Raw genomic sequence first — 26,013 nt, 5'->3', positions numbered from 1 at the left:
CCTGGAGCTCCTGGCCTCGCCTCTTAGGCCCTTCAGGGACCTGGGGGTGGCAGAATACATGCATGCTGCTGTTATGGTTTGCAAATGGCCAGAGTCATGTGAAGGCCTGGTCTTTTGGGGTCAAAGCTCATCAATTGGAGCCATGGTCCCAGGGCCGAAGGGTCAGGTGACATGAAGAGCTCTTTAGGTACTAAATATTTACATGATTTATGAAGATGCATCATGAGATCTCCTGCCCTGGAAGTCTGTCTTTTTTTTTTTTCCTTAGGTTTTCTTTACTTCGCTTTTTTTCAGTTAACAAACATCTTTCTCTCTAAGAGGTTAAGTGACTTACCCTGTTGTCATCCACCTGATGAGCATCAGAAGCAGGATTTGAACCCAGGTCTTTCTTGTCACATAATACCTAGAGAAGCAAAAAATGTAGTGGAACAAAGTATGTTACTATCCAAGTGATAGTAATGCTGCCTTCTTATTCCCAGCTCTGTTTTGAGAAGAGTGAATTTTTAAAATGTGACATAGATCCCACAGCCAGGCTAGCCAATTGATCTGATTTATACTAAGCAGCAAAGAGTTGAACTTTCTTTCATCAGAGCATCATAGATGGAGATCTGGGAGAGACCTTAGAAGCCATTGAGTCCAGCCCACCCATTTTATAGATCAGGAAACTTCAGGGATGTTAGGTGACTTGTCTAGGATCATGTGGTATTTGGGGCAGGTTTTCCTGACTCCAAGCTGGCACTGTTTCCACTGCGCCACTTAGCTTCCTCCCAGAAATGGTGAACCCAAATCAATTTATAGAATTAACTAATGTAAAGAATTGACAGTGCAGACATGAAATAGAGAACCAACAATATTTAGAATTTGGGTACACTCTGGTCAGAGACATACAATATCTCAGCACAGACCTCAGACCTTGGCTTGGGGAAGACATAGGAGAGGGCTATAAAAAACACTACTGCCCTATGAAAAGCTTCCCAGTGGGGCAGCTAGGTGGTTAAGTGGATAGAGCAGTGGATAGACCCTGGAATCAGGAGGACCTGAGTTCAAATCCGGCCTCAGACACAAAACACTCATTAGCTTTGTGACTGTGGGCAAGTCACTTAACCCCAATTGCCTCACACAAAAAAAAATAAAGAAAGAAAAAGAAAAGCTTCCCAGCCTCCCCAGCAGGCCCTCCTGGGTTCCAGACCTCATTCTGTGTAAAGGTCTGTCATCCCATATAGGTATTGCTCACAAATAGGCTCTGGGGACTCAGTGCTGCAGCTCATGAGGAAGGGGAGTTTAAAGAGAGGGCCTGGTGGGCAGCACTGAAAAATGAAAAGGGTGTCTCTGGAATTGGCCTTGGAGGATTGGGGAGTGGTGAGGACTGTTAGTAGCAGCAGCTCACTTAGGGATTCAGGTCCATGGCCAGGTTGGCGATGTGGGAACAGCAGCTGCTGGGTGACGAGGAGACATGTTGGGAAGGGAGTTCCCGGCATAAATAAATCCCTAATAACAAAGTCAGTCTCCATCCAGAGGAAACCTCCTTCGAAGCTGAACAGCATGCTGACCTATTCCTGAATACATCCTGGATGTGCTAATTGAGGGGGATGTTATGAAAATGAAAAACAATTACATCAGCTGTTCCAGAAAGAAATGCGCTGGCTTGATAGAATAGGAAAGCTAATTGCTTGGCTTTTTTTTTCCTTTCTCTCTCTTTCATAAGCCCAGGGCTTGGAGAGAAGTCAGCCCAATAATGTGGTCATTTTGCTGTAAAGCAAGATATACAAAAGCATCCACGTCTTGTAGCCATGTAATTACCAGGGCATCTTGGGAGTCCCCTGTATATTCTATCAGCCCTGAGGCATGCCCTCCGCAGTAGCTATCCCAGCTCACACCTCAGGCTGCCTTCTTCAGGCTGGGCTTAGAAGACCCTTGCAAAGAGAAGTCACTGAGCCCCTCAGACCCTTGACCCCTCAACCACCAGTCTCCTAGGAGTTGGGAAGGGCCAAGTTGGAAGGGGAGCTGGGAAGAGTGGAAGGGCTTGGGATGGATAAGGAGCCAGCTGTACTCCTTTCTTTGGGAGTCAGAAGAACAGTTTCTAGGAGATAGAGAAAGAAAGGGATGTGCCATATGATGAGGTTCCTGAATTGTGACCTCATTGGTGTCACCTTATTGTCTTGGCTGAAGAAGTTCGGGGGAGCCCAGAGTCCGGACCGGGGCAGGTGGCAATTTGCAGACCTTCTGTTTTTGCTCTTGGCCATGCCTCCTGTGATTGTTGTGTCCGTGCATTCATGCAAGCTTTCCCCTGTTCCCCTCTCAATCCGACTCCCTCTCTTGTCTCCTGTAGTTTATCACAGTTCAGTGAAGAGAACATGATGGATCCCTACAACCTCGCCATCTGCTTTGGGCCTACGCTAATGTCGGTGCCCGAAGGCCATGACCAGGTCTCCTGCCAGGCCCATGTGAATGAGCTAATCAAAACCATCATCATCCAGCACGAGAATATCTTCCCGAGCCCCAGGGAGCTGGAGGGCCCCGTCTACAGCAGAGGAGGAAGCATGGAGGATTACTGGTAGGTGGGCAGGGAAGGAAGCGAAGAGCAGCCATCTTCCACACTGTTGACAAGAGGGCGTGTGGCAAAGCCCAGGGCAAAGAAGGCACGCAGAGCCCTCACGTTCAGATTAGATTGACTGCATCTCGAGGTCGTCTTGTTCAGCTCCCCGCTTGCCCCTCCGTCACCTAGACAAAGGGATGGCAGGCCACTTCATGCCAGACCCCAATTTACAGAGAACCAAGGGATCCTCCCGGAAAGGAATTCCATAAGCTTTTTTTACGTAATTGAGGTAAATCAAATTATTTCCAAATTATTCCCATTTACCCAGTGGAGTGATAGAAATTGTGGAAGATACAAGGAGTGCAAGATGTGTATCAAGGAAGTCATTCAATCAGGCGATAAGTATTTAGTAAGCACCTACAAAGTGCTAGGCAACGAGGAGGCAAAGACAAAAGGGAGATAGCCCCTGCCCTCAAGGAGGTTGCATTCTTTTTTTTAAATTATATTTTATTTTATTTTCATGAGGATTCGCCTTCTCTCCCTCCATTGAGAAAGTAAAGAAGACAAAACTCCCATTACAAACAAATACAGTCAAGCAACACAAATTCTCACTCTGATCTCATCCTCACAACAAGCCTCAGTGTGCCCTCTTTGGTCCATCACCTCTGTTAGGAGGTGGGCACCATATTTCATCACAGGGCCTCTGGAATTCTGGTTGGTCCTTGGGTTGATAAGAGTCCCTAAGTTAAAGTTATTTGTCTTTATGGTATTACTGTAATTGTATGATTTTCCTCTCCTGGCTCTGTTCACTTGGCAGTGTATTGGTTCATACAAGTCTTCCCAGGCTTCTCTAAAACTATCTCCTTCATCATTTCCTATAGCACAGTAGTATTCCGTCCCATTCATATACCTCAGCTTGCTCAGCCATTCATTCCCTAGTTGATGGGCACCCTCTCAGTGCCATAAATAGTTTAGTACACATAGGCCCTTTTCCAAAGACATTAGATTATAGTGGGGGAGGGTCATTGGGGAGAGAAGTCATACATGAAGAATTTGTTGTCTGAGGGTTGTGAGACAGGTTACATAACACTCTTCTCCCAAGACTGTAGAGAGAAGGGTAGGCACCCAAGTGGGCTGGTTAAAGGCAGTTCTCTTCGGAAACAGTGGGTTGGACTTCTGGAGAATTCAGAGTGGCTGTGGATTCAATTCTGTTGTCCACAATTTGATCTAACTCCAATGTGATGTTAGTGGATGCATGGACTCCTAGATCTGAGGTCTGAAGGGAACCTCCAGAGATCACCTGGACCAGCCCTCTGCTTTTTGGTGTCACTTCTACCTTTTAAAGCAAAGACAACTTAAAGCTCACAAGCTCCAGTGACTCAGCCAAGATCACATGGCTACCAAGTGGTAGAGGGAGCCATTAGAATCCTTGAGGTTTGGAGGAATGCCATTGGTGATCTCATCCCTCTCCCATGCTTCCTCTTGAGAGCATCCTTGGCATGTTGTCCTCCAGCCTCTGCTTAAAGCACCAGAGTAGTGGACAACTCACTCCCTCTTGAGATAGTTCATCCTGCAGTCAGAGAGCTTCAGACTTTATGTTGTGCCCAAATCTGAAACCCTAGAACATAGAGCCCTTGGTTCCAACTCTGTGCGTTGGAGCTGCAGAAAACAAATCTGATGCCCTTTTCACATAACAAACATTTGGATACTTGACGATGGGCCTCATGTTCCCATCTCCCCCTCTTGGATGTGATCCCTCCTTTCTTCTGGGATCTGTCCCTCACTGGACGTGGTTTTGCAGCTTCATCATCCTGGAACTCTGGTCTTCAGCCACCTCCCCTGAGACTACTCATCTAATGCTAAGTACAATAGGGACAGCCTGTCTTTCTGCTACATTCAGATTTCTCCTTCCTTCACCTCTTTCCCTCCCTTCCTCAAATACTCTTTGAACCTCAGCTGAAAACGTAAACTAGCCCATGCCCAGGGATCCACGTGGAACCAATTCAGTACCAGTTATCAGCTCAGTTAGGGGAGGCCAGGAGAATTTGTTTGTCTCGGGACCACATTGATCCGCCTTGCTCCCTGACCCCCACAGGTGGAGACCCAAAAGGGTCACATGTCTGTAGTATAGTGTCAGTAATATTCCTCATTTGGGCTTTGCTCTTTCCTGTGCTGTTATCATAAAATATGATAACCTGTTAACTTTTCTCAAGCATTCAGGTAAAAGAAAAGATGGAACAAACTTTGCCCGTGAGTACAATAATGATAAAGGGATGTTTGTCAATTTCCTCAAGATTTTTGGTCAGTTCCCACTTTGGGCCATCAAGATGCTGTATCTGTCCCTGTGGACTTAGGGACCTGATTGTCTTCTTCACTCATCACCACCCCTGTGGGAGAAGAGAGATCGAATTGTTGGAAAACTTTGGAACAAAGTCCAAGACCAGAGAATCTTAACTTTCTTTTTTGTTATTAACCCTTTTGGCAGTCTCTTGAACCCTTATGGACCCCTTCTTAGAATATTGGTTTTACATGCATAAGATAAAGTACATGTGATTATAAAGGAAACCAATTATATTGAAATACATTATTAAAATATTGACAAAACAAGTTCACAGAGCCCAGGTTAAGACCCCCTGCCCTCGACCATAGGTGTATATGGCAGACAAGGTTTCACCTACCTTAAGGGAATGGGAAAGAGAAGGGCCAATAGTAAGGCTTCCTCACAGTGCCCAGGTGTACCCTTCCCATGTTTGATACACTCCTGGGCCCTAGACTCTTTCTGACCCTTTCTTTGCCCTTGCATGGGGAAGGGTCTCTTCCCTTCTGTGCTCAAACACCAAAGCAGTATGCAGTGGCTCTCTGCTCAAGATCTCTGAAAGGGGCCTGTATCAGGGAGGAACCAGCAAGCACATTCTCTCAGTTGTCTCCACGTTGCCCTGCCTAATTTCTCTATGTTTGCAGATTTTACTAGTCAGTCCTTGGGAGGAAACCATAGGATTATGGTGGAATAGGAAACAGGTGGAAGGGCCCTGACAGCATCAGGCAAGACTTGGGGCTATTGCATCTGATGGATCAAGAATCATTTGCCTTGAGGTGGGAAAGGCAGGGGGATAGGCTGTCCTTTAGATTGTCATCTCTCATCCTTTCCTCAGTCTGCCCTAGATAAGAGACTAGCTAAAAACAAAGCGTGTCTCATTTCGAGGAGGAGGAGGCTAGAGGGAGTACAGAAGGGGTGGCTAGGGTCCTGAGAATGCTGGAGAGAGGCCAGAGGAGATAGAGAGAGCCAAGGCTTCTCTGCATTCCTGTGGCGGCAGGGAGCTCAGTCCCATTCCATTTTTTCTTCCCCAGCCTGCCTGAAAAACCTGGCCCTTCAGTGTTAGCAGAACAAAGTGTGGGTCTTCCCTGGAAGGACCCCCGTCATGGCATGCGAAGGTCTTTCTGAGGTAGAGGAGGCTAGAGGGAGGTTTATAGCACCCTTTGTCTCTCCTTTTTGGTTTCTGATTCTCTCCAAACATCCTCAGACCCGGCTGATTCCATACCTAGGAAGACTTCAGAAACCCTCTGATTTATATGGGTCATGGGACCCTAAGGGGAGAGGATAACCCAGAGGCAGAAGGCAGAGGACCTTGTCTCATGGTGACCCAAGAGTCCTCCTCCCTTTCTTTGCTTTCAGAAGAAACCAGATTTGTTAGAAAGAAGGAAACACTGAAAATGGATGAGCTTCCCTCAGTCTCTCATCATGTAGAAACTTGGTGGTTGTACTGAGGGTCTCTGTCCCTCAGTGGCTCATTCATCAGATTTGAGCTGAAAGACGGGGTTTAGGTAGAGTTTCCAGTTACTGTCCAGGCAAGCTCAGAAGGGACTTGGATAATTAAAATCCAGAGTCCAGAGCCCAATGCTAGCCAAGAACTTTCCTTGTCTTTCACCCCTCTCCCTCTTCTCCTTGCCTCTGCCTTCCACCCTCATGTCTTTCCTCCCCACCAGTGGAGATGTCCAGAAGCCACAGAATGGCAGCAAGCCTGGTGGGAAGGAAGAGAGTTAGAAGAGCTTGAATAATGCACGTGGTGGCTTATTGAGAGCTACCTACATATTGCCATAAAGAAACCCCTCCACCAGCCCCAGAAGGGTTTCTCTTTGCTAGTCTGTCCTACTGTCTCTTACGCTGAAGGGTGTGAAGCTCAGGTTGCCTCAGCTAGTTTGTCTAGTTCTGCCTTGAGGGGATGGCTTGGCTCAGATGACCTCTGGAACCTACTTGTAAAATGTTTATTAGGAGGACGTGTTACCTACCTGCTGTGTGCATAGCACAGCACTGAGCTTTTATGGGGCATAAAATGTGCAGAGGTCCCTGCCCTTCCCTGAAAACCAGCAAGTCCTCCCCAAATGCTGATTCCTCCCATCTCCTGGGCAACTTTCCTCCTCTGTGATGCTTTTGGTGACTTTGCTTTGGTTCTGCTGCAGTGAAAGCCCCCATGGAGAGACTACCTCAGCTGAAGACTCAGCACAGGACATAACCGTGGACCACCACACCAGCGACGATGGTATGTGCGCAGCCCTGCTTCCTGCTCAGCCAGTGGGGACCCCAGGGAGGAGGGGAGCCTGGTCGTGTGGCCTGAGCTCCCCTCGCAGTCTGGTGCTGCCCAGGCCATGCTGGAGTATTTAGTAACAGTTCCTCTGTTTGCTTCAATCTTTGGAGGGAGGCTGCTTTTCTGAGATAGTTTAAGTTCTAATCATATGTCCAAATGAGGGGATGCAGAGTCTAAGCCATGTCGATTTCCTCCCGCTGCATACTTTGGCTGTCCCATTCCCGACTCCCTTGCCGGCTCCCTAGTCCCTCCGCCCTCCAACCTAAGTTCCTAGTGATTTCCAGCTGGTTCCCAATCACCAGTCACACTCAGTGCCAAGTAACAAGATGCTAAAGCAATACAGAGCACATTTAAAGAACAAAACAAAGCAAAAAAACCGTCCCAGAGAATGGAGACACTGAATGCCAAGTACAAAACAGAAATAAAACAGAGTAAGAGTGGGAGCCAGGATGAATCAACCACATGCTTGCAAGCCCACCGACTGGAAAAATCGACCCTTTCCAAAGGTGCAGACATACAAGGGCCTTTAGGCAGTCGATTGGCCTAATGTGAGTTGAGAAGTGGAATGCTCAGCTGTCATCTGAGGGCCTCTCTGCATTGCTTCTGATTTATTAAGACCTGTCTTGCCAGGATATACTGCTCCCCCCTACTTCCAATAGCTCCCCATCACCCTGTCTGGCTCACTTGGGCTCTGGAAGTCTCAACAGCCAAGAGGGCACCTCCAAATTTTCCAGGGGTGAGGAGGAAACAGGATATTCTGCTGAGCGCTCTAGGCCTCCCACCTTCCTGGGAATTCTGCTCTCCCAGGCAGATGGCTCAAAGTGCAGTATCGAGGGGAGGGTGCAGAGGAACTCATAAAATCTTTAATTCCTCTCTGGTTTGGGGACACATCTGTCATCCAGGAGTAGAACCTAGAAAACCATCTCATATATAAGTAGTCATCCTTCTTGTCACACAGCATAACAGAATTTAAGAGTCCTGTAGGCAATTTGATGTGTGGATCTGGAGCTGAGAAGAGAGATCAGGGCTGGAAATGGAGATCAGGAAGCCAAGAAAGGGAGCAAGGTTGCCTAGGGAGACAGGGAGAGAAAAAGAGTACCACGGACAGAGCCTTCGGGAACATCCACCCTAAGGGTCAGAAAGAAGATGAAGTGTTGGTGAAGGCTATAGAGGAGGAGTTATGTGATGTCCCAGGAGCCTGGGAAGGAGAGAGGGTCTAGGGGAGGAGGTGGTCAGCAGGGTTACTGTAGACTGCAAAGAGCTCCAGGAAAAGGAGTCCTGAACAAAGGCCCCAGGGTGTGAGTTGGTCACCAAGCATCTTCACTGAGTGCTTCCTAGGTGTTGGGCACTATGTAGAGCACGGGGGTTACACAGCAGGACAAAGACAACCCTGCCCTCAAGGAGCTGACACTCTAATGGGGGGAGAGAGCATGTCAACAACTAAGTACATACCAGATATGTATAGAGTGAATAGAAGGTATGTACTTCGTTATTAAAATGATTAGTTATTTACATATTACAGAGGAAAGGCACCGGTCACAGAAAGGGCACTGGGAGAGGCCTCCCAAGGAAAGTTGCATTTGAACTGAGTCTTGCTGGAATCCAGACAGAATAAGAAGGAATACATTCCCCTGCCATGGAAGATAGCCTTGCAAAGGCACCAGGGAGGCAGGAGATGGAGTGTCATGTGTAAAGAACAACTGGAATGTACAGCATATGGATTCAAGTGTACAAACTTGGAAAGGTTGGAAAGAATCAGGATATGAAGAGATTTAAGTGTCAAACGGCATTCAGTTTTGTTCCTGAGGTAGTAGGGGGCCATTGAAGTGTATTGAGTGGGGGTCTGGTGAGGGAGGAGCTTTAAGAAGATCACATCAGCAACTGACTGGAGTCCAGATTGGAGTAGGGAGAGACTTAAGGATACTGATTGGAAGGCAGTCATCCGGGGGGTTGATGAGGGCCGCACTGGGGCTTGTGAATGGAGAGAAGGGGAAGCGTATGAGTTGTGATGTGAAGGTAGAAAAGCAGCAAGGTGTGATGGTGGATTGGATCTGTGGAGTGAATGTGAGTGAGGACTGGAGGATTATGCCATGCTTCAAACCTGGGTGACCAGGATGAAGGTAGTGCCTTTAACGGTAGAGGGAAGTTTGGGAATACCCCTTTTTCTGTGAACGAGGGAAGGAGAAGACCTGGCAATGCTACAAAGAAGTTTTGAGGAGGGGAGTCGAGGTTGTTTCATTGGATGGTCTCAGTCTCCTAAGTCAGAGGCCAAGTCATCTGCTGTACAAGAGGGCGGGAAGGGGCTGCAGGAGAGAAGGAGAGATCTCAAACAGTTGTTTTGGAAAATGAGTCAACAAAAATAAAACGATAGGCCTGTTGAGGTTATGTACCTCAACATAGTGAGGCAAATCAGCTTAACTATGAGACTTTCCCCATCAGTGCTCAGTAGTCCAGAAGTGGCAACCTTCAGCTGGTGGGATTTGCCTAGGGAACAGCATTAACAGCTTAGGAACAGCGGAAAGTCAGAGGAATGAAGGATTCAACAGCAGTGGCCAGTCATATGTTAAATTAACCTTTTGGGGCAGGGGGTGTCAATTCAGGGTATAGAGACAAGCAAAAATAAAAAGAAAGAACAGGGACACGTCAAATGACCGGAAATCACAGTGAGAGCAAAAATCAGGTGGGTTGGGAGTGGGTTAGAAGGTCGTGGTTGGACAGGGAATGTCTAAATACTGAGTCTTAGAGGTGATGTAGTTCCATGTGATGGTGAAGTCTAAGGTGTGATCATGCTGGTGTAGGGCTGGAAAGGAATAGAGGAGGAAGCCATTGACATCAGGGGAATTTTGGATGTTTGAGTGGTTGTTACTGTGAATACAGAAGCTCTGTTGTTTGCAAGAATAGAACCCAAAAGCTGAAATAGTTTTAGAAAGAAATTTATTAGATCATTTGGTAGAGGAGAGAGAGCCAGAAAGGAAGTGTGGTTTCCTTTCCCCAGATTCTGGAAGGTTGACATTATGTAGGATTTTGAGAAAGGTTTCCCACATAGGAACCCCACATACTCAGTTAAGCAGTTTTGCTGAGAGGGCAACCTGAAAGCAAAGCAGATTGAGACAGATAGGAGTAACTGTAACCCAAAACAGAAGCTCGAACAGAAGAGTGGAGCCCTCAGAAGTTCCTGAGTGTGGTAGCCCAAAACAAGAATGCTTTGGGTGGATCCCAGCTGGGGGAATCAGAAATACCTTGTGGCCATCTCTGGCATTCCTAGAGTTACTAGAGTCAGTCAACATTCTGAGTGTGGACAACCTTTAATCATGTAAGGTTGGATTTAAATAGTGTAATAATTTTTCCCACAATCCCAAGAATGAGGGGGACACAATGGATTGGAAAACCATGACCTAGGTGCTTAAGTTCATGGGATATTGAGACCAGTGATATGTACATAACAGAAACAAGGATGGGAAGAGGGCAGTATGCACAGACCACATGAACTGTCAAAGAGGAAGGGTTATTGAGGAGTAGATAGAAACGTCTTCCAGAAAGGCCAGTGGAGAGCAAAGAGCAGCTATCCTTTGAGAGCATTCGCTTCAAGGCTACTCTTTGCTGACTTTACATAGACTCATGAGCCAAAGGGCTCTGAAGGCCCATCCTACTAACTGCACTCTCCCTCAGGGAATGCAGGGGCTAGGGAAGGATGAGCAGGGTCACCTCTTGTCATGTGCAGCCCTTTATGCGATGGTTATATATAACCTAATGGATGGTTGTAATGGAGCAAAGATCCATTCACGAGTATCCTTGCAGAGGATTTCCTCATCAGGAGCTGAGTACCAGTGACCTCTACAGATTAAGGAATTCAGAGCCTTGCCCAATCCCTAAAACTTTATTCATTCTATTTGTTTCCTTCTTTCTTGTCCTTTTCAGAGTGTGAGCCCATTGAGGCCATTGCCAAGTTTGACTACATCGGCCGGACAGCCCGAGAACTGTCCTTCAAGAAGGGGGCCTCCTTGCTGCTCTACCACAGGGCCTCTGATGACTGGTGGGAGGGCCGACACAATGGCATTGATGGACTCATCCCTCATCAGTACATCGTGGTCCAAGACACGTAGGTTGGGCCCTCAGGCCAAGGGGCCAGGGTTACTGGTGCCACTTCCAAGATGAGCCTATAGGAGACGGACTCTCAGTGAAGGTTGCCAGAAACTGAGAGTCACGAGATGTCAGCCTTCTCCTCAGTCTGGGGACAATGGTCTGGAAGTCCCCAGACTCACCATCCCCCAAAACAGTCCACTAACTAATTCTCTGAATAGCCACTTGGCATGTGTATGCCTGAAGAGTGCTAAAGAAGGCAGGTGTCACCAAACAACTCCCTGGATCCCCTTCCTAGACTGAGAGAACATTTTCTTTCTGATCTGGACAATCTCCACCCTTTCACGGGGAAAGGGTGTTCTGGTTTTTAGCAAGTATGCATTAACTCTATCCGATGATCTTATTTATAATATTTTCCTACTTATAGACAAAATTGTATTTTGGCTAAAAAAAAGCCAAGCCAGGGATGTGAGCGTTAGTGATGAAGGTTCTTCCTGCCCTTCTAGAAAGTACAGGGATTAAGTAACCTTGTTGAAATAACCCAGTTTAGTTCAGTGACCCAGGTGAGGTTGATTGGGGGAGGAGCAGCTAGAAAGGAAGGGGAAATCAGGCTGGCCTTCAAGAAGTTTTACAGATGGGCTCCACCTGCGAAGGAAACGGGCTTAGAGGGAAATGGCATTGTTTAGAGATTCCCTGTCCCATACCTTCCAACCCTGGTCCCCAGGCTACAAGTCCTGCCTGACCTGGAGCCCAGCCTGAGAAGGACCCCTGGTCCCCTGTTCCCATTGTCCTCCCCTTGGATATTGTGCTGCCAGTCTTTATAGTCCTTCTCTTAATATTATTTTTTAAAGGTTGATATCCTGAATGAGTCTTCACCCTCCCAGCCTGTCCCTGACTTGTTCTGCAGGGAACATCCTCCCTCTGTTGATAACATCGCAAATCTGGTGGTGATCTATGCATCCAGAACCTTCCTAAATTTAGCATTTTGACTTCATTACAAGATCAAGCAGATGAGCTGTGGGGGAGAAGGGGCTTTCTTGTCATCCTCCTATATGACCAGTAGCCAGAGGGGCCAGGAGAGCAGTGGAGAAACCTGGGACCAGCTTGGAAGCTCTAGTGGGGCTAGATTTGCTCCGATGGAGTGTGAGGGTCTCCTGCCTTAACGCCAGCATCTCCAAAGCCTGAGCAGATATGCAGCAACCTTGACATGTCTCTTCCTCCTCCGGGAGGTTGTCCCAGCCCAGCCAACCTGGCCTTGGGGTAAAAGGCAGATGCCTCAGATCCAGATTTCCTCTAGCTGGATCCTGCCATGCTTTCCTGAGGAGCCAAGGGCCTACAGAACTCAGCTGGATTATTTATTTTATTTAAAATAACTCCGATCAGCTCCTAGGTTCCTAACTCCCTGCTTTCCTGCCCCTCCTTTCCCTGCACAGGGCCAGCCTACCCAGAGCCACTGGGTATTGCCGCCATCTTGGAGCTCTGCTGGGGAGTGTATATGTGTGTGTGTGTTGGGGGGGGGCCATCTTGCTAATTTAACACTGCTTTTTGTGTTATTATTGTTTTCCCTCCTCCCTGCCTGCCCACCCCTTCTCCCCCAGCGAGGATGGTGTCGCGGAGAGGTCGAGCCCCAAGTCTGAGATGGAGGTCATTTGTGAGCCACCTGAAGAAAAGGTGACAGCCAGAGCGGGGGCCAGCTGTCCCAGTGGGGGTCATGTAGCCGATATTTATCTTGCAAACATCAACAAGTAAGCGCTGCTTTTCATTTTCTGCTGTCCTGACCGACTCTTTAACACCAAGCTTCACCCCCTGGTCTAACCCTGACCCTCCTCCATTCCTGCGCTGCACATAGGGAGGTTGCTAAATGACACTCAGCTCTCCCAGGCTAACGATCCGCATGCCTTCATTGCTGCTGGCTAGATGGATGGGGGCGAGGAAGCTTCTGCAAGCTTCAGTGATAGGTCAAGGCTCCTGCTAGCCACCGTCATGCTACAAAGGGGCGCTCTCTTTCTCTGTGTCCCTACAGTGTCTGTCACCAGGAACCCACCTGGGAATCCTAGGTCTGCAGCTGTTATCCAAAGCTCAAGAGTGGCCAGTGGCCAAGTAGGCAACATGGACCAAAGCTGTTCTGCTGAGGGGGGGACTTCTTTGGTCCTGTCGCTTTCCTCACTCTTACCTAATAATAGGTTCTTTCTTCTCCGAAGGCTAAAAGCCTTGTTAGTTTTGTACTAGGCTGATGTTGATGATGGGCATGTTTGATTAAATGTTGTTTGTCTGTTCTGCTCCCTGCTCTCGGTGTTCACTCCTATGGAGGAAGAGATCACATTGCCTCTTTCCTGACCACCCTCTCCACATCCCACTCCCATGTCATTCTGCCCTTTCACACCAGAAGAGAAGATGTGGCAGTCTTCACACGGCCATAGCCTTATCCGCCCTGCTTCGTTATTCAGGCTTACTGCAGATTTGTTGTTCCTTCCAAAAACAGGCTTTTGACTGTGATTCCCAGCTTCCGTCGTCACACTGGCAGTAAGCTAGGGTCTTCCACTTGCCCACCCCAGGATTCCCTGCCTCTGACTCTATATCCATGCTCCCTGGCCTCCCCAGGGGACATTCCGGGTGTTGGACAACTAGTTTCATCTCTGCCTCCTCAAGGGGCATGACATGAACTCCTCGATCCATCACCTCCTCTACTAGACCCTGAAACTTGGGACAGTGCCAGTAAGATGGCGGCAGGCCCCTAGGGCATGCTCCGTGAATATGAACTAGCAATGATGCATAGTTTTTATTCCCATATGACTTTGGAAGAATGAAATGATTTGCACAAGGAAAACCTGTTAACTGTAGCCTCTGGACGTTGAAACTGGAAGGAGAATAAATGCGCTTGTTGTTTCTAAACCATATCAGGTCGCCTAGATCTTTCTGCCTTTTTTTTTTTTTTTTTTGTTTCCTCCAGCTAGTCATTAGAAGGGGCACGGTCAGGGGATTTGTTTTCTCTTGAACTTCAAGTTGGGGAAATCAGTTATGCTAATTCCATCTTGGAAATATCCACTTACCTCCCTATTTAGAACTATTTGTAATTTAAGCCAGTAAATGAAAAACAATGAGGATTTCATTCATTCCCCAACCCAAAGGGCAATCCCAAACTCACTACCCTGGTGAGAAGGCAGGCTAATAAAAATCATGGTGGGCTAATCCTATTTTCGTTCTTTATTTACAAGGTTGTGTTAATTATAAAGTTCTAATCACAATAATCCCAGCCTGTAATTAAGCCAATAACAGGGGAGAAGGTGACTGTGTAGGTGTGTGGTTTTGTAAGCCACCAGCTTAGTTGTTGCTTTTAGTATGAAGGAAATTCATGGAAGAAGAAATTCAGCAGTTAAAAGTTTGCAAAAAGCAGAGCCCAAACCTCTGGGAAGTTTACTTGAGTTCCCTCCTTTTGGGGGGGGGTGGAGGACCCCGAAGTTTTATCTCCCTTCACCATAATGTCATAGATTTAGGTCTGGAGAGGGATCTAGCCACCCAGTCTGAGCCAGTCACTGAATGCATAGAAAACCAAGGCCCAGAAAGGTTAAGTGATTGTCCAGGGTCACACAAGGAACAAAGAGCAGAACCAGGCTTCCAATGCAGGTTCTCTGAGTTCAAATTCAGCATTCTTTCCTCTGCACCACTTTGTGCCCCTGGCTTTCTCCCCACTCCCAAACAAATAGGTAGGGAGCAGAACAGTCACTGGGCATGGCATATGAGCCTTTGCAGGAAATCTTATGGCAGTTTAGACCCCAAACTCCAGCCATCCTGTTTGGACTGCACAAAAAGCAACAATTAGAACAAAAACAACAAAGTCAGGACCCAAATCTACTTGAGGGCTGCCATCAGGACCCAGGAGCAGTGACTTCGTCTAGTGGAAAAAAAGCCATTTGGACTCAGAGTCTGAAAAACCAAGGGTCAAGTCCTGACTCAGACATGTACTAGCTGTGTGACCCTGGGCAAGTCACTGGCCCTCTGGTCATCCCAGATACTAACTCTCTAAGGTTATACGTTGCAGAGCAGTTGCTAATCTGTTCTTGTAAAATGAATTTTCCTTACCAGAAGTTCTCTATGCCAGTGAAATCACAGGTCAGGACAAAAAAAAAAAAAAAAGGAAAAGAAGACTCAGAATCATAAAATGTTGAAGCTGGAAAGGACCCCAAGGATCTTCTGGTCCATTCCCACCACCACCACCATTACCCCTCCCCTGCCCTTTGTTTTTTTACAGATAAGAGGCCTGAAGCCCAGGTGCATGCAGTTCTCCCAGCTCCTGGGCTAGAGCTGTTCCCATTACCCTGAGTTGTCTTTGGGAGGCCTTTTCCCTCACCAATAGATGTGGCCCTGAGCCCTGGCACCACCCCAGTGGACCCCAAGCAGGGCCTCTTCTCGTTGCCTGTCCTCAGTTCTGTCCCTTCGCATCCCCACCCCAGCTTGTCCAATAGTGGAGTCGGGAACAGAGCTTCATAACTGCCCTTCTGACCCAGAAAGCGATTTCTTTTACATCCCCCTATAAATCTGTTTTCCTCATTTGGTTCCTTTGTAACTACGTCCAAGTGAACACTGGCTAGCTCTATAACAGTGCCCAGTAACCACAAGATTGCCAGACAATCTAATTTAATTATAGCGTTTACACAGAGCCATAAGTGGCCTGAAATGAATTGACCATGAGCCAAAGTTTAATCTCATCCTTGGTGATTCAAGGAGTAAAAAAAAAATCAGAATTCATAAAATTTGTCCTTAACTCCTCCAGTATTATAGTCCCTTGAGAAACTTTCTTTTGTCTTCACATTTTAAGCCTTATGCCAGATCTTGTAATGATTTCACCCTGCTTGTGTTGATGATTTTTGGGAGGAGGGCCCTAAAAGTTGAGGGGAAAACATTCCCTTCCACCTTACCTTCTCTGTCCCCGTAATAACAGAGTAAGTTCTCCTCGTTTAAACCTTGTCTCTGCTTAAAAAAATAAATAAATGAAAGGCCACAGTAAGGGCATCTCTAGGAGTCCGAGACTCTCTCCCCATTATCATATTTCACATAATCAGACTTTCCCTTTGCATAGCCTTTTGCATCTCAGGAGCTCAAAGCACACCACCAACCAGTAAGTATCCATTTCTCCTTTGCCAAGCTTGGAGGGGTGGGGTAGGGAGGGTGGGGATAATGAAGGCATTAAGGAAGTGGGACAGTGGAGCCTTGGCGAGAACCCCCTCTGTGGCCCTTTACCCACTCCCTGGAAAAATACTGGTTGACAGGAACTCATCCCTCTTCCTCTTCCCGCCTCTCCTTGGATATGGGCGTGCTGGAACCCGAGCCAGCTCTTGCTCACACTTGTCTTTCTGTTTGTGACTGAAGGCAGAGGAAGCGGCCAGAATCTGGGAACATCAGGAAAGCCTTCCGGCAGAGCGAGGGCCATGGGCTAAGCAGCCCCCTGCTGGACTCCTCCTCCCCAGGGCCCGGGGGAGCCAGCTGCCGTCCCTCCTCCCAGCCTGTCAGCAGCCAGAGTCTCCCCAAGGAGGGGCCCGAGAAGTGTTCTGCCAGTGGGCACGGGGGTCTCAATTCCATCAGCCGACACTCGTCTCTGAAGAATCGACTGGACAGTCCTCAGATCCGGAAGACAGTAACGGCAGGGAGGTCCAAGAGCTTCAACAACCATCGGCCCATGGACCCTGAGGTTATCGCGCAGGTAAAACCTGGAGTTTGGTGGAGAATGGTGGATTGGGAGTTTCCCCTTGTCACTCACAGTAGCCTCATGCAGAGTCAGTCCCGACCTCAGAGCAAGGAACATAATGAGTGCTTAGGGATGTGTCTGACCAGGTGACCAATGTACGTCTGGAGGTGCTGCAACCCTTCAGACAAGCGTCATTCGCTAGCACCCCTTCTCCAAAGGGCCACAATGGAGTCGAATAAAGTTGGCTTCTTAACTATATATGTGCATTTGCGCAACTGTTGCCTCTTGGCAAAACTCTCACTTCTCTAGCCTAGTGCCTACACGTGTCACGCCGGATATATTGTCCCCCTTCGGGGTTTTGTAATTCTGGGGAGTTAGGCACCGAGACCTCAGGACGTGTTAGTGGAATTGGCCAAATGTGTGTGACACCTTCGGTTTCAGATTTATACCTGATTACGTTCCTTTCATTCTATCCCCTCCCCACTTTCCCTGTCATACCCCAGGGCATTCCCTGACCTTGCCGACCAGACGCTGCCCAGAGAAACCTAACAATGATCAGCTGGTCCTTGGGCCTAAAGGGGACGAGATCTTGGGGTGTAGATAAGTCTCCCAGGAGGAACGGAGGCCAGTTCCCCATCACAAGGGACCTCCTTACATCTCTAGTCCATCCTTTTGACTTCTTGTTTTCCATGAAATGATAGAGGGCTAACCCCATCTTTAAAAATCCGACGGCCGCAGCCACTCCAAGCAGTGTACTCAGACGTCTCCCTCAGCTCTATAATTTTCATTAGTCCAGGTGGGTACGAGGGGCTTCCTGTTGCCCTTGACTGTCCTGCTTTTAGCAGAGCTAAGATCCCCGCTGCCCCCGGGGAAGACAGAGGCAGTCTCTGTTGGCTGGGCTGTGGTGCGCTCCCAAGGAATGTCTTCTTGGTCAGACCCTGTCCAGCTGGGTGCCTGACGTGTCTCTCGCTTTGCTAGGCCTCTAGCTGTCTGTCTCTGTGTGTGAGGTCATGGTTGTAAGCTGCCTTCCCCCATGGGACTCCTCCCAGCTCCCTTCTTTGGACAGGTGTCAGTAGGAACGGAGGGGCTTGGTCCCAGCTGGGACAGGGTCTGGCTGCAGAGATGGGGCAGGAAGAGCGCTGGAGTCCTGGAGCCTGTTTTCAAGTCTGGGAACATCTTAGGGCTGAGTGGCGTTGAGCTGCTGCCAACAGAAAGCTCATCTCACGCTCCATCACAGAGAAGCTTTGATGGGCCCTGGCCTGGAACAGCCAGCCTATCAGTGCAGACCTAATCCCCAAGCGGGATTCCTGTGATGGCGCAGGGGGGCCAGACACGAGCTTGCCGGAGGGGAGGGAGGTGAGGAGCAGGGAGGTCTCCTAGGGAGGCAGCTGGCTTGCAGACAAAGGTCCTTCGGTTCTCTCATGAGTCCCCAGCTAGTGATGCTGCTTGTTTGCTGAGCTGGTTTCCATTGTAACTTACAGAAGGCAATTCACCTAAGTGGGCTTTGGCTCCCCCTCCTGGACAGTGCCCTCTTGACAGTGATGGATAGAAGAGAACAGCATGATTAACGCTGGACTCTCCTGCCATAGTTGTGCAGTCCCCAGGTGGTGGGCAGGGAGCAGAGCTATTGGACCTTTCCTCAATCCCCGATGGGTAAGACCTGTCCTTCTTTCACCAGGGTTAGAGTTTGGTGACTCCCAGTCCCAGGGGACTGCAGGTCGGATCTCAGTACCAATTTTGTAATGATGATGGTCACATGAAAGAGACGTATTTCCGAGCCCCAGTAGATGGTGCACTTCCTCTGAGCACTATTGGATAGACTCAAGAATTTCAGCGCAGAAATCTTGATACCCCTTACCTGCCCAGCCCCCTCCCCGCCCCTCCCCACCCCACCTTGAAATTGGTTCTTGCGAGATTTGACCTGCAGCAGTAAAACGGGATCTTTGGTGACGTTCCACACCTCCAGACTCATCTTCTCCTCTGTACTTTTCAGGACATTGAGGCAACGATGAATTCTGCCCTGAATGAACTCCGGGAGCTCGAGCGGCAAAGCAACGTGAAGCACACGCCTGACGTGGTCCTGGACACCCTGGAGCCCCTAAAGACCTCTCCGGTGGTAGCACCTACTTCAGAACCCTCTAGCCCCCTGCACACCCAGCTCCTCAAGGACCCTGAACCCGCCTTCCAGCGCAGCGCCAGTACGGCTGGGGACATCCCCTGCGCTTTCCGGCCGGTCAAGTCAGTCAAGATGGCCGCCCCGGTCAAGCCACCAGCCACACGGCCTAAGCCGGTGGTCTTCCCCAAAACCAACGCCACCAGTCCTGGCGTCAACTCGTCAGCATCCCCACAGCCCACTGACAAGTCTTGTACGGTCTGACGGACACCATCCGATTGTTCCAGACAAGGGGACTTGAGGAACCAGAGACTGTTATTAAAATCTTCCTATTTAACTAGCTTGGGGACTTCAGCTGAAAATTAGATTCTAAGTTATTCCTGCAGGAATAGACTTCCCAGCCGCCCAAACCCTTGAGAATGAAGCTCTCCCTGTCTCCTTCCCTGCCCACCCCCACCTGTTCCCTGGCCCCCTTCCTTAGCTTCCCTTGGTCAGTCATAATCCAGCCAGCTACAGTATATACCAGTCTTAGGCAATAGCCAGAAATAGATCTTTCCATTATCAGGTCACTGTGAAATCTGGCAAGGCAAACAGTAAAGATGTGGCTCGAATCTCAGTCCTCCTCAAGTCACCCAGGATGCCTTGCCAAAGTGGTTGGCTGCTAATACACCCACCTCTCAGTAACACCATGTTTGGGTACTGGTTAAAATGAACCATATAGTCTCTGCTTCATTACACACATACACACACACACACACACACACACACACACGCCAACAGTTGTAGATTAGTCTCTGGCATGTGTAGACACTCCTGGTTCCGTGACCCATGGCTGTGTGTCTCTTTGTAAGTTATTGTGGCAGTTCACACAGTGACCACCAGGGTCTGTTTGTTTCCGTTACAAACCCTATTTTGTCTGGGACAGGAGAACTCAGCCATAGAAATCTCTCATTAAATGAAACTTAATCAGGATGGGATTTGACCCCCGAGCTCCACGTGGGCTTAGGGGATTTCTCTCTTCAGCCTCTTTTTACTGATGTGGTTTGGTTGGTTGGTGTTTACATCTGTCCCCTTCATCCTCCATAACTACAACCAAACTCTGTAGTAAGTAATAATCCCTTGTAAAAATTACCTGAATGATACATTCACGTTAGGTGGGAGAAGGGGCATCCTACTTCCATTTTCTACACTAGAAGGAATCCCACTGAAGATGGTTTTAGTACCTGGACCCTTGAAAATGGTTTTAGGAGAGTTTCATGGTCTTCAGGGCAGGTTTGGGAAAGTTAGCTAGTGGCATGTTGTTCTTCTCGTCCTCCTTTGGGGCACTTAAGACTCAAAGACTTATTGTCCTGAAGTCAGTCAGTCATCAATCTATTTGGCTCCAAGAGATCCAGTGAAATTTCAAAGTAGGTTTGGCCCCTAGAAGCAAGGTGACTCGGATGCCACTTGTAAGTTGCTGCCCACTGTCCTTCAGCCTGTGTCTCCTGGCTTTAGTTACCACCCAGTGCCTCCCGGTAGAAGGGGGGGGGGCTTGGGGAGCCATTGTCCGATGTTGAGAGCCACTTGTTGGCCAAATCTGTCAACAGCCATCTAGGAATACCTGTCTTGGTTGTATATTGATTCCACAAACCAAAAAGTCTCCCTGAGACTGAAATCTGAAGACACTATCAGCAGCTGAGTAGGTTAACTGAGCCTGTGAATAAGGAAGGGACTGATGGGCCAACAGTTTCCTTCCCCGATCCTTCTCCCACGGCCCACACAAAAGGTCAAGATGATTTCACCATCTGCTCTAGCCCAGCCTCCCAAATCCTACCCGCTACTTACCTCTCCCCTGATATCATTCTGTGCCGGGAATACTGGGGTGAAAGGCCAAGCCGCTTAGAGCTCCTGGGTCTCAGATAAAGAGATGAGTTAAGGCCCAACCCCATGTGTTACCTTAGAACCACAGAAGCTGTGTTTTCTGGTTTGGAGTCATATTCTTTACCTGATAACTTTTCTGTGGTTTCAGAGAGATATGTGGTAGTTGTCTTTTGGGAGAGAAACCTAAATTTTCCAATGTTTGGCTCAAAACACCTATCCTAAATCACCATTTTTTTTTTAAATGGTTTGGAGTCAGATCTATCAGAGGTAGCATTCCTTTATCCTTCATAAAGAAATGAGCTTTGTGAGGAGGCACTTAGCAGAAAGAAGCTTTGGAACATGGAGGGCCAAGGCCCCAAGAGGTGGATTCCTTCGGTGACATGACCAGACCTGGAAGAGATGACTTAGAACCACTGGACTCGTTGAGCAGTCAGCTGCTCTGTTTAGTAGCTCCCAAAAGGGATGGTTTGTTCTAAGCCCTGAGCCTCCAATGGATCTGTCCCCCCTGGGGATCCTTTTCCGTCGGAGCAAGGAGAGCCTCATCCTTCACTCTACATTCCTTAGGTGACAGCTTGGAGATCCTCTTCACCCAATGATCTGAGTTGGAACCCACACCTTCCATTTTCCTCCTACCCTCCCCAATTCCAGGAAAGGGTGGAGAAGTTTTCTCAAAACAAAGTCTTTGGATCTGTTCTGTTACTTCTTGCCTTCTTTCTTTTTGTGTCCTCTACATCCCCTCCACTCCCCGTCCCACCCAGCCAACATCCATCTGCTGATGGGCATCATGAGCTGAGCAGTGTGTGAATGGGAACCCACAGTTCAAAGTCTTAGCCAGCCCTCCATGCCCCTAGGGGGTGGGGGGTGGCGTTGTCTTCCCCATCTCTGGTGCTTCTGGCACCGTGGAGATATCTGGTCCTGCCAAGGGGACTCGGAGCCAGTGGGGAGAGAGCCCATCTTGGCGGGGCACTGTGCAATCGGCCAGAATGGAGGTGGCACACTGTGATTTTTACACCAAATTGGGAGCCAGCAACCCAAGGGACCCTGCAGAGAGAGCCCTCTGCTGAGTACCCTGGCCCAAACCAGCGGCACACACGTGAGAGACATCCCGCCGCCTCTGTGGTGTGTGTTGTGAACTCTGAAGGGGAGGAACAGGAATTAGTCCTTGTGTTGTACAGTAGGGCCTGCACCCTACCTGAAAGAAAAGAACAATGAATTTCCACCCAACAGCATGCTGGCCCCAGCCCCGTCCCCCAGGGAGCCAGGGTTCCTCCTGCAGAGATGAGATGATGCTGGCGGAGGAATGAACAGACCACTTTGGAAGGGCTGGTATAGATGTACTTCCTATTCAGAAGAGATATTAGATCTTCCAGGGAAATGCAATGTTGTGGCGTATGACTTGTATGTAACGTTTGTGTAAAATGGTATATTCTTTAAAACAATTGTGTTGATAACTGGAATAATGTATGTATGTATGCTTGGAAATGCTTTGTATGAACATAAGGCTGTCACTCAACAAAGGTTGGATTGGGGAGAATCCAAAGCACAACTTCAAAATAAAATACATTTTTAGGTTATGAAGCTGTAGTTCCTGCCCCGCACCCCGCCTCCCCACTCCCTACTCCCTGGGAACCATGGTTCCCTGAAGTTTTTACAGATAGGAGTAAATTAGATTGTTCTGGGCTGGTGGCATCCATCCTAGATGCATGGGTTAAGAATAGGGGAGGGCTCCGTGCTGTAACTCGAAGCCAGAGGTGTGAGAGTGCTGTATCTATAGGGAAGAATTTCAACATCTCCATTTAGTCTGTCTGTGGAACCAAAGATGCTCCATAGAAGGAGTTATTGGCTCAGCATTGGATAGCCTGTTTCCTTGACAACCATTCCCTCACTGATTCTATCTCTGGATATGATTGGTGGGAAGAATTTTCACTTCTTTCTCCATTTGGATGCCAGGGAGAGAGATTAGTGGGGGGGGGAGGGCAGGGAAAACATTTCAGGAGCTTTTCCAATGTGTTTTCATTTCTCCCAGAATGAGGGCCCTAAGATTGGCCCCTGGCAACCTCTGTGCCCCTAGCAGACCCAATTTTACCCGCATATGGTATGACATGTCACAGTGTATGTTTCAAGGGAATCCTTCCCAGAAGGAGAGAGGTTTTATTCTGAATACAGTCATCTATCCTTGGGCCAGGGGAGCCCTAGCCAGAACAAAATCCATCAGAAAGGAATTTGTTTGTTTGTTTGTTTGTTTGTTTTTAGGCAATTGGGGTTAAGTGACTTGCCCAGGGTCACACAGCTAGTAGGTGTCAAGTGTTTGGTCTGAGGCCGGATTTGAACTCAGGTACTCCTGATTTCAGGGCCTGTGCTCTATCCACTGCGCCACCTAGCTGCCCCTTCAGAAAGGAATTTTGAGGCTCAGAATATATCCTAAGACCTTTAGAAGAGATCTTGGGGACATTTTAGATCCTTAGAACACTATGATGCCTGGATTTGAGCCCTAATCCAGAAAGATAAGGCTACTCACATGTGGCTTGTTGAATCCTTCAGTTCTTGTCCTTTGTGCTCGAAGAGGACCAAAATGGTGTCACTATGTCAGGGTCAAGATACAGTGTGTCTGACTGCGGCTGATCCAGCCAATACAAGCTCAGAAGGCTTGGTTGGGCACAAATAGTCTGTATGAACATTTAGAGTGGAGATGTCCAAATTTTCGATTGTCATTTCTTTCGAGCTACCACAATTCTGCTTTGCTCATCGAACACAGCACCTTCTTTGATACAGGCATACCGTGCTGGGAGGTCCTATGCCAGTGTCTCCTATGTCTCACAATCAACTCCAAAGTTCTTCAGAAAGAGCTTGAGAGCTTCCTTGTATCACTTCTTCAGACCTGTGTGTGAGCGCTTACCTTGTGTGAGTTCTAGTAGGCTAACGTACTTTTGGTATTCAAACAACAATGTCCAGCCCACTGGAGTTGTACCCCTCTGCAGTAGAGTTTGAATGCTTGGCAGTTGAGCTTGAGAAAGGACTTCAGTGTCTGGTACCAGGTGATCTTCAGAATCTTCCTAAGACAATTCAAATAGAAATGATTCAGTTTCCTGGCATGGCGCTGGTATACTATCCAGGTTTCACAAGCATACAACAATGAGGTACACAATGGCTCTGTAGACCTTCAGTGTGGTAGGCAGCCTAATACCTCTTCTCCTCCACATATTCTTTCAGAGCCTCCCAAACACTGGGCTAGTTCTGGCAATGTGTGTATCAACCTCATCATCTATGTGTACATCCCTGAAAAGTATACTTCCAAGGTAAGTGAACTTATCCACAACATTTAAAATTTCCCCATTTGCTGTAAGCAATCCGTGTATGAATAGTGTGGTGCTAGATGATGGAGTGTACCGGCCGCGCCGACCCTCTCCTCCTATGAGGAGCAGGCTGCCAGAGTCATACTCACTTCCGAGTCTTCGGTTCTCAGCCGGATAAACACACAGAGACAAGCCATCGGGAGGCGCCAACACCAGAGCTTTATTCAGAGGCCATCACAGCAAGCCATCACAGCAAGCCCAAGCAGCAAGGCCAGAGCAACAGAGCAGGAGCCAAGAGAGAGAGCGAGCATGTGATCTGACCACGCTCATTCCTAACTACCTGCTTAGCCCCTCCTCCCCAGCCCGCTTACTAGCCAATGATTGTAGGGTCAGATACCGGAAGGGGCTGTCTGAGTTTAGCACACCAAGGGGGAGGGAGTGACGTAGGAGGCTAGGACCGGGTACAGGGAGGAGGCATCTGGGATTAGTGCATAGACAGAGTACGTGACCTAGGAAGTCAGACTCAGATACTGGGAGGAGGGGTCTGGGGTCAGTGCTACACAAAGGGACCCAGGAAGTCAGGAAGGTCACAAGAGGCGTCTGGGGATGATGTTGCATATAGGGAGGGGACTAAGCAAAGGGAACTCAGTCCTCTGCTGTCCCACTCCCACGTGGCACCACCCCTTGCCTCAGGAGCACAAGCTCCGCTACTTCCTTGTACCCAGCTTATCTCACATAGCACTGCCCACTGCCTCAGGGCTTCTCTGTACCCAGCCCATCCCAGTTCACCACGACTCTGCCTACCACAGCCCCTGCCTCAACTTCCAAAATACCCAGATTCTACCCTACTCTTGCCACAGTGCCCAACTGGCAACTGCCAACATCAGACAGTCCCTCACAATGGAGAACCTCTGTTTTCTTGGTGTTATCAGGCTAAAATTAGCACAAGCCACAGAGAATTGATCCATACTCTGTTGCATCTCAGCCTCAGAGGATGCAATGAGTGCACAATCATCTGCAAATGAAAAGTCGTGCACCAACTCTCCTTCCACATTAATCTTGGCTTGTAGCTTTTTCAAGTTAAATAATTTACTGTCAGTACGATAGTTGACCTTGATGCCATTTTTGTTTTCATTAAAGGTGTTGAACAACATCACTGAAAACATCATGCTAAAAAGCACAGGGGCAAGCACACAGCCTTGCTTCACTCCATTGGTGACTGGGAAAGCATGAGAGCATCATCAATTATCCAGAACCCATGCAAGTATGCCACTGTGAAACTCACGATGCCTGGGTTTGAGGCCCACTCCACCCCCTACTCCAGATAGTTGAGTCCTTCAGTTATTCTGTGATTATGGCAAGAAATAGGCCCCAGGAATCCTTGCCTCTCTATGGGAGGCCAGACTAGCCCCATAGTTTTGAATGTCTCTACATTCCCTTAATTATACTTAACTTCATCTATTTAAAGTAGCCCTTCCTTTTCCTTGCTCTCAGAGAATCTTGGACATTTGGGGTCATAGAGGCATGATATTAGGCAGCTAGGGGCAACTAGGTGACACTGTGGATAGTCAAAGTCTATGAGACCTGGGTTTGAATTCTGCCTCCAACACTTACAAGCTGTGTGACCCTAGTCCTCACCTCTGTCTGCCTCATCTATAATAGCACTTACCTCTAGTGTGGCTGTGAGCTTAAGCTCTATATAAATGCTAGCAAATATTATTATAAAGCTTGGAGGGACCAGCAAGGCCATTTACTCCAACCTCCATCACTTTATTTACAGATGAAGAAACTTGTCCAAGGAAGTCAGGTGACCTATTCAAGTTCACACAAGCAAGAAGTGTCATAGAACCCCCAAGCCCTACTAC

At 48.3% G+C, this 26,013-nt stretch overlaps 1 protein-coding gene across 7 annotated transcripts in view; it reads left to right on the top strand.

The window, feature by feature from the left end:
* SRGAP2 (SLIT-ROBO Rho GTPase activating protein 2) overlaps window positions 1–22,429 on the top strand; it is a 254,903-nt gene extending 232,474 nt beyond the window's left edge. For 2 of the 7 annotated variants that reach the window (XM_027871069.1, XM_027871068.1), the window contains exons 17-22: window positions 2,330–2,554; window positions 6,995–7,074; window positions 11,038–11,218; window positions 12,798–12,944; window positions 16,567–16,897; window positions 18,876–22,429. In XM_027871069.1, coding sequence (XP_027726870.1) covers window positions 2,330–2,554; window positions 6,995–7,074; window positions 11,038–11,218; window positions 12,798–12,944; window positions 16,567–16,897; window positions 18,876–19,259 — 1,348 coding nt within the window. In that variant the 3' untranslated portion in view covers window positions 19,260–22,429. The other 5 variants (XM_027871070.1, XM_027871071.1, XM_027871072.1 and 2 more) reach the window with 5 other exon arrangements.
* Window positions 22,430–26,013: the final 3,584 nt, after the last annotated feature.

Source organism: Vombatus ursinus, unplaced genomic scaffold (assembly GCF_900497805.2).
Source record: "Vombatus ursinus unplaced genomic scaffold, bare-nosed wombat genome assembly UNPS02014798.1, whole genome shotgun sequence".
NCBI classification, from domain to species: domain Eukaryota; kingdom Metazoa; phylum Chordata; class Mammalia; order Diprotodontia; family Vombatidae; genus Vombatus; species Vombatus ursinus.
Note: the sequence above shows the minus strand (reverse complement) of the source record. Positions and strands in the feature narration are given on the sequence as shown.